This window comes from Camelina sativa, chromosome 19 (genome assembly GCF_000633955.1).
Source record: "Camelina sativa cultivar DH55 chromosome 19, Cs, whole genome shotgun sequence".
Taxonomy (NCBI): domain Eukaryota; kingdom Viridiplantae; phylum Streptophyta; class Magnoliopsida; order Brassicales; family Brassicaceae; genus Camelina; species Camelina sativa.
Window position 1 is genome coordinate 9,952,398 of NC_025703.1, and position 8,644 is coordinate 9,961,041.

The 8,644-nt window shown below is 34.1% G+C and overlaps 2 protein-coding genes across 3 annotated transcripts; both read left to right on the plus strand.

Annotated features, from left to right (window-relative positions):
- On the plus strand, nucleotides 826–2,822 carry LOC104765802 (zinc finger CCCH domain-containing protein 39-like). Its single transcript, XM_010489573.2, has 3 exons — nucleotides 826–939; nucleotides 1,203–2,153; nucleotides 2,331–2,822. The coding sequence occupies exons 2-3, from the start codon at nucleotides 1,205–1,207 to the stop codon at nucleotides 2,597–2,599; spliced, it is 1,218 nt and encodes a 405-aa protein (XP_010487875.1). The 5' UTR covers nucleotides 826–939; nucleotides 1,203–1,204; the 3' UTR covers nucleotides 2,600–2,822.
- LOC104765803 (filament-like plant protein 7) lies at nucleotides 4,610–7,567 on the plus strand. Of its 2 annotated transcripts, XM_010489575.2 has the most exons (6): nucleotides 4,610–4,693; nucleotides 4,790–4,837; nucleotides 4,952–5,057; nucleotides 5,233–6,869; nucleotides 6,955–6,991; nucleotides 7,081–7,567. In XM_010489575.2, exons 3-6 carry the CDS (start codon nucleotides 4,971–4,973, stop codon nucleotides 7,405–7,407), a joined length of 2,088 nt encoding a protein of 695 aa, XP_010487877.1. In that variant the 5' UTR covers nucleotides 4,610–4,693; nucleotides 4,790–4,837; nucleotides 4,952–4,970; the 3' UTR covers nucleotides 7,408–7,567. The 2 variants fall into 2 exon arrangements, with proteins under 2 accessions (XP_010487877.1, XP_010487876.1); XM_010489574.1 differs by having other exon boundaries at nucleotides 4,688–4,837.

The window sequence follows — 8,644 nt, forward strand, 5'->3', positions numbered from 1 at the left end:
TTTGGTTATGAATTTCATCTCCTATCATTTTTCAGTCATCCATAGTCATAATAACAATGGAATAAAGTTTGAATCCACGATTTAATTGTCACACTTATAATTATGAATAAAAATATAATATACGATGGTATATGTGGTAACAAGATTGTAGTGTGGTGCTGAAACGACAACTAAATTGGATTTATGTTGGCAACGAGATAAGCGAGAACCTATCAGTTTTGTCGATTTCGGGTTTCATATGTTCAAAAGGTTTTAGTCCAAAGTCATACTATAGATCAATTTTATCGATTTGTCTTGCTTCAAATCTTTCAATACATGAACCAAACCATGGACTCATATGATCATATGTACTTAACTTTGTAAAGACTAAAGAGTAGAAAGGCATACAGAACTGGTTTTCTTTTTCTTAAGAAAAACAAGTTTTTTCTTTTCTATAAGCACCAAAAAAAGGAAAAGAAGTTGACAAATAACTAATTTTCATGGAAAAGATATATTGCCATTATTATTTTCTGATATATTTCAATATGATAAACACATTAAATAGTAATTTGACTTCTTTTTTTTTTAGTAAAATGAAATAAATCAGTAATTACAAATTCAAAGATATGATTTTAATAAAATTTGGCAACCTTAGCTAAGTTTTTAAAGTTATAAGATATAATTAAATAATTTATACATAGATATATGTACTATTTAATTAATTTTTTTGAAGGAAATATTTCAAAATTATCAAAAGCATAGAGATTATGTAATAATACTCCATTAATTAGTGAAATTGAATTGTGTTGTGTTGTAATTATTCACACACACACTAATCAGTTTCTTAACGCAACAAAGAGAGAGAAAGAATGAAGAAGAGATAAAAAGGTATTTATAACCGATGTTCAAAAACCCTAAATCGCGTTCTCAAATCTGCCGCCGCCGCCATCATTGATCCAGGTATTGCTCTCTCCCTGACTCTTCACGTGATTCGTTCTACTCTCTCCTCTTCGCTGATCCGTTCGATTTCTATACACAAATCGTGTTTTAGTACATCATAGTTTCAAGCATTCTGATTCTCTCTAGCCAAGTTTTTATTTTTTTTGGTTCATCAATCACTTTTCTTGCGATTGAATCCAAAAAGTTTAAGAATTTAGTCTAGTTTGGTTATGTAGATAAGGTTTGTAATCACAAAATTCGATCTTTTTTTTGGTTTTTGACAGTTATGGATTCAAGTTACTCTGATTCTCGCCCCATGTTTGTGCAATCACCTTATGGTGGTTGGAATCAAAACCTGATGATGGATTCAGCGGTTAATCCAATGATCAGTGAACAAGGGGACTTGCATTCTCTATCTGAACCACAGTCACAATCACAGTCTCAATCTTCACAGCAGTTACAACAGCCTTCATTGAAAAGGCCAAGACTTGTTGATGATAACGTCTTTAATCTTCAGGCTTCGTCTTTTCCTCCTCCTACTCCTACGAGTAGCAATCCTTGGATGGTTCCATCGTTGAACCCTCCTCCTCTTGTGAACAAAGGGACTGCTAATATATTCTACAAGACTAGAATGTGTGCCAAATTCAGGGCAGGGACTTGTAGGAATGGAGAACTCTGCAATTTTGCTCATGGGATTGAGGATTTGAGGCAGCCTCCTTCGAATTGGCAGGAGATTGTTGGACCTCCTGCTCAAGATAGGGACAGAGAGAGGGAGAGGGAGAGGGAGAGGGAGAGGGAAAGGGAGAGGGAGAGGGAAAGGGAAAGACCGGTTTTGGCGCCTGTTGGGAATAATAGCTGGGATGATGATCAAAAGATAATCTTGAGGATGAAGCTTTGCAGGAAGTTTTGTTTTGGGGAAGAGTGTCCTTATGGGGACAGGTGCAATTTCATTCATGAGGAACTGTCAAAGTTTCGTGAGGATTCAGGGAAATTGAGAGAGACCTCGGTTATAAGTGTTGGAACAACTGCCGCTGATCAACCATCTGTTGATAATGGTACTGCTTCTAATCATATGGAAGTAGTGAATAGACAAGGAAGCATCCCGGTACCCGCACCTATGAACAATGGTGGTGTTGTCAAGACTGTGTACTGGAAGACGAGGTTATGCATGAAGTTTGAGATCACAGGTCAATGCCCTTTCGGCGATAAGTGTCACTTTGCTCATGGCCAAGCAGGTATGTTAGCTGAACATGTATCTTTGTTTACATGACCTTATGTTATGGTATCCTTGTATAGTTTTGCAAGTCCTGTGTATTGGATACTACTATATCTGAATTATATATCTTCTAAACTAATTGTGGATTGTCTGTGAACTTCTGTTTCTAATTTGTCTATTGATTATGAAATTGCAGAGTTGCATAACTCTGTTGGAAGGGTAGAAGGTGAAGCTGTGAATGCAGTAGCATCCGTGAGTAAACAAACAGTGGTACCTGCGAATGAATCTTTTGCAATGAAACCAACTGCACAAGTAATAGCAGATTCTTCTGGTCTAAACGAAGAAGGGCGGCGAAAGAAGTGTTTACTCAAGTGGAGCGACTCCAAGAAAATTAACCGAATCTATGGAGACTGGATCGATGATCTACCGGTGGGTCAAAAGTCGACGAAACCAGTAGAGAGCTGAGTTTTTATAGGCTGATTCCATTTGTCTTTTGAATGATCAAAAGTGATAAGCCTTTGGTCTAAAATTTTGAAGAGTAGTAGAACACTCTCTTTTATTTGATTTCGTTTTAGCAATTCTTTGATTCGCTATTAGCTTAGAATTTCCCTTTTGTTGCAATCTTTTATTACATACACAAAAAGTGGCTTGGTTCACTAATAGCATCATATTCATCTTAATTTGTTTTCTTCCTTTGGCTTCGTATTTGGTTAATATATGGATAGTTTTCGTATTTCGGTGGCCCTCTAATGTTCTAACAAATCGGATGCCTAACTAATAGAATGAGTTCACGAGCGTCAAGCTAGTTAAACAGATGTAAAAAGTGATTTACTAAACCACTTAAACCGATTAATGAAATGACTCAGACTCGGACGGTAGGCATTTGTTGTTTGGATGCTCTAATTTAAATGGTTTAGTGGTGCTGATGATTTATACATTTTCTCTTACATAATCCTTTCATAATATATGCACAGTTGTTGAGAAAATACGAAAGCTTATGGTTAGGTTCATCGTATTCGCATGCAAACAAAATCATGGAATTATATCATCATTTTTTTAGTATTTAATTCTAAACTACGAATAATGCAGGATGATCCATTTAACAAAGGGACCATACACACGGATTCTTTAATGCCAAGCGATCTTTTTGGTTTGTTTCTCAGCTATACAAATACTCCCTCCGTTTCAAAATATAGGATGTTTTAACTAAAGCACGTAGATTAAAAAGTTTTTACTTTTAACAAATTCAACCAATCAAAAACAATACTGCATAATATAAAATATTAAACTAATATAAAATTTGCATAGAAACTTGAAAACATTTTATATTAAGAAACAAAAAAATTCTCTAAAACATCTTATATTTTGAAACGGAGGAAGTATAATAAACATTTAATATTAACGGCTTAAAGTGATTAATCATATTGGCTATATACTTTTAATTTTATAATATCGTCCATATAATGTAGTTTGTAATCCTAGCTTTATTCTATTCTTTTTATAGAAATCCCACAAAATAATACGGGCCCTCAAATTAATATTTTTCGTAACGTTTCCTTTACTATTCCCCACTTCTCCAATTTCTATTAGCTTTTTCTTTCTTTTTTCTCCTATTGTTTTGTACTCTTTTTTCAACATGACATGATGGGTAATTAAAGAGCTGTTGTAGGTATCAGTAGTAAAAAACTAAAAACTGTCGGTGGAGACTGGAGAGCACTTAAGAATCCTATGGCCCTCCCCCTTATAATTAAATAAAAATTAAGAAAAGTGAAAGATAGTAATAATACTTGTCTTGTTAGTGACTTTGTTGATTATCTAACTATATGAAAGTAGGTAGAACCAATTTCTAGACCTAATATTTTCTATATATTTTAGGTCAACTCTTCCATTTCTGGTTTCCATTATAAACTAAACATTGGTAAAATAGATTTTCTATTTGTGGAATTTTCGTCAAGTCTTCATCATTCACTTGTTTGAAAACTATGAAAAAAAAAAAAGGAGATGAAAGAAAACCAAGAAAAGACGAGATGGCAAAAGTAATTAACAAAGAAAGAAGTTACAAGCAAATGTTAGATGTCATTGTCATTAGGTAGCACTAAAATGTCTTGTAAACATCATTTTTAACGCCTTAATTCATTTGCAAAAAAATTGATGTTTAATGCAAAATATTGTTGTTTTAAATTGTTGTTTTTCTTCCTATTATTTATATTAGTCTAATGCAAAAAAAAAATTGATGGTTAATTTTTAAAAAATTGTAATTATTAATGGGGATAAATTATCTTCATGATGAATGATAGTAGTTGATAGTTCGCTTCTTTTTAAAAAAAAAAAAAAAAAAAAAAAAAAAAAAAAAAAAACTAAGTAAAACAAAAAGATTTTAAGCCGTTTGTTTGTTTCATCATAAAGATTTGTGGAGTATTATAATTTTAAAATAGGAATACAGAACACTTTGTTACCACCTCTAGTTACTTTAATGTTTTTATTTATGAGTTGAAACGTAAACAATTAATATCAGTGTCATATAGTCACTTGATGCCTCTCTCTCCACCTTATTTACTTGTAAAAAATATTCATCTCTCTTCTTCTTCTTCTTTATTTCTTGATCTTCTCTTGTTCCTTTGTTGAGGTTTTTTGTTAAATACTTATTTGTTGCAGGAGATTTAGTCAGAAACTTGCTCAAGCTGGGAACTACATAAAGACTATGTAAGATTCCTATTACATCCTTTCTCTCCTTCTCTCATGTCTTGTTCTTTGATTATCCTCAGTCAAATAAAAAAGTTTGATTGTTTTAGTTTTATGCATATCAATGTGTTGCAGAACATAACTTACAGAATCAATGGAAACAAACCAGTGGCGATCGAAGAAAAAGATAGAATCTCCTGCTGAAACACTCCAAGCTTCTTCTAGAAAAAGCAGAGGACAGGTAAACCTTTTTTTTTTTTTTTTAATGCAGAAATAGTCGAAGTTTGCTTTGTATGTTAGTAATAATATGTTTTCTTGAGCAAAACGTGATCGTTATCAGCTTCTGTTCTGTCTGTGTATTGCTTGTGAACTTCTATAGCTTAGTTAATGTCTATTTTTTATTTGTTGGTCTTTAGGCACGTATGGTTCCTCCAGGAAATGGAGTTAGTAGTAGACCCGAGAGAGCTCGAAAAAGTCTAAACGAGAAGCTAGACACTGTAGCCTTAAACACTCTTAAGAAAGATGTTCCTGTGAATCTTTATGGCGAAAAAGGTTTGGTAGATGAGATTTTCCTGGAAGATGAAGAGATGGGTCTTGAGACTGGTTTGGGAGATGGTGAATCATCGCCTTTTTGTGGTGTATCGGATAAGCTTCTGCAGCGAATTGAGCTTCTTGGGAGAGACCATGAGTCAAAGAGACTTGATAACAGCACTTTCAGGTCAACTGAAACTATGAGAAAGAGACAAGAGTCGTCGGCCGTTGATGAACTAGTTGAGATGACGACAAAGATTCAATCTTTAGCTGCGGAGAACTCTCAGCTTAAGAAGTCTCTTGCGGCTAAAGAAGAGCTTGCGGTAAGCCTACAAGAGCGTAAATTTCAGGTGGAATCAGAATTCGAAACGTTAATGACTAGATTAGATTCAACGGAGAAAGAAAACGCATTCTTGAGATATGAGTATACTGTTCTTGAGAAGGATCTCGAGGCTAAAACAGAGGAAACAGAGCATACTCGCAAGTCTATGGAGCTAACGCATAAACAACAACTTAGGAATGTGAACAAGATTGTTGAGCTTGAAGCTGAATGCCAAAGGTTAAGACTTCAGTTTCGAAAGAAGTTTCCGGAGAGGTCTATATCGATGAGGAACGAAGGTGAAGAGAAGAAGATGGAGATGAGAAGAAGAAGCGCGAATAAGAGCGATTTGATGATGAGAGATGAAGCTCAGAACCGGAAGCTTAAGTATGATCTTTTGATGGAGCAGATTGGGAATGTTAGAGCAGAGAACAAGAATCTAATGGACATAATTATGAAGAAAAACATGGAGATCAAAGATCTTAGCCGCGGGCAGAAACCGTTAGACGCTTCAAGTTTCGATATTAGAAGCGAGAATAGTGTGATGAGCCCTTCTGGTTCCAAGGAGATGATGTTACTGATGGATGATTTTAATGAGATGGAGAAGTTAGCCATTGTGTGTACTGAGAAAAAGCCAAGAGTGGGTGATGAAAAGGAAGGATCTTTTGATTGGATTCAAGTTGTTTTGAGCGCTATAACGAAGCAAGAGAGGATATCAAAACGCGGTGTTAAAGAACTCTTACAAGACATCAAGATTGCTTTAGGATGTATGGATGAAAATGATAGTGCAGTGAGAAAGAATGGTGAAGACGATCCTCTTTGCATCACATGGAAGTCTACTAGCGAATCGGGTTCAATGACTAAGGATGAGATCAAGAGACATTTGAGTCTAAGAAAAGCAGATGAGGTAAAGAAGATTGAATGTGATGAACTGAGATGTAAGCTTGAAGAATCACAAGAGAAGATTAAAAACTTAGAGGCAGAGATCAAATCTTTGAGAGAGAGTAAAGAAAAGGTAGAGGCAGAGTTGGAAACGGAGAAATCGATGAAGGATGATCTTGATACAAAGCTAAACATAACCAGGGCTAATCTCAATGAGACACAAAAGAAGTTGTCTTCTCTTGAAGATGAACTTGATTACAGAAAGAGCTGTTGTGAAGAACTCGAAGGGACTTGCATCGAGCTTCAGCTTCAATTACAAAGGTAAGTAAAACCACAATCACATCTAAAGTTTCAAAACATTTATTCGTATTGTTACAGAAAGTTCAACATTTTTGTGTTTTTGCAGTGTTGAAACAAAGAAACCGACGCACAGAAACAAAAACGTGAGTAGAGAATCAACACTCACATACTAAAAGTACAAAATTTTTGTGTTTGATATTGATGATGATGATGATGGAGTGTTTGTTTGCAGGGATGGGATAGAGCTTCTGTGAAGTTATCAGAGTGTCAAGAAACGATTACCAATTTACGGAAGCAACTAAGAGCGTTATCTACAACAGAAACAAGCAGAGAAAACTCCTCCTCCTACAAAGGAGAGGATGATACTACTAAAAGAGTTGCTCCTCATGATGATGATGATGGTGCTGGTAACCATTACAATGCTTTGATCGTATACGAACCAGTGAAGGCGAAAGGCGAGATGGTTCCAAGAAAGAAGCAAGGATTAGGGTTCTTGAAGAAGATGTTGTTCAGGATGAAAAGAGTGAGCAGCAAGAAATGTCTTGCCTTGACTATGTGACGAAGGAAACTTAAATAAAAGGGTTTATTAATAAGGGCTTTTTTTTGTGTATTGTGAATAGTGAAGTGAACTGCTTGTGGGTATGTTTGTGTCTCTTGAGGTATGATGAGCTTGGACTCTTTTCTCATAATGTGTTCAATCCAAACTTAGTTTTGATATCCAGCTTAAACCAATATATAACATTTTAAAACAAATTAATTACAATTGTGGATGTAAAAGAAAAAAAGAACAAATATATATATATATATATATATATGTATACTATTAGATTCGAGTTTTACTTTGATTACTTTTATGTTCTTATTAACCATCTAATGATCTACACCTCATACAAACACTACTATCATATTTGAATCCAAATTATCAACAACACTAACTACTTTATTAGGTAGCAGATTACACAGCCACGGAACTAAGTCTAGGCCCAGTTTGTTTATTTTTCTCAAGCAACGTATGTTTTGTCCAAACTACATTGAATCTTTTGGAGCTTGACTATGATTTCCAACCATTAAAGTTTCTTTTTCGGGTCCATGAAATAGAGAGTTATCGAAATGTTAACAAATGCTATAATAACACCTTTCAATGCGAAAAATAAAATAAAATAAAACACTAAAGTATAAAAAGACGACAAATTAACAAAAAAAAAAAACTCTACACAAAGTACAAAATACCATAATGACGTTCATTAGAAACTTATGAGCACTCAATTGGTCGACTACCAATATTGTCAAATATAATAAACCTATTTTTAAATTAAATTTCCAGTTATATGCAACAAAAAAAAGTGGACTAATCTTTAGACTAAAAAAGGAAAGCAAAAGGATGACTTTATGACTTTAAGCATATCTTCCATTTGCTTCTTTTCCCAACTCAAAAGGCCAATCAAATAATAAGAGATACTTTAGTTACATTACATCTCCAAAAAATAAAATAAAATAAACCAATATATACACACCAAAAAAAAAACCTAATTCATGGGTCATTAAAAAGCTGTATGTTTGATATTTTTCTTCTTCACATATTTCCATCAATAACACATAAAAAAAATGACCATTTTCCTACTAATAAAAAAAAAACATATGAAAAAAAAAAAAAAAATTACTAGTATGAAACAATTTAACCAAAAAAAAAAAGAAAAAAATCAAAAAGGGACAACTTGGCTGCAAGCAAAGTCATCGGAGTTAGCAAAGGAGTTGTGGTTGTTGTAGTCAGGCCACGAATCTCTCAGAAGCTTCAG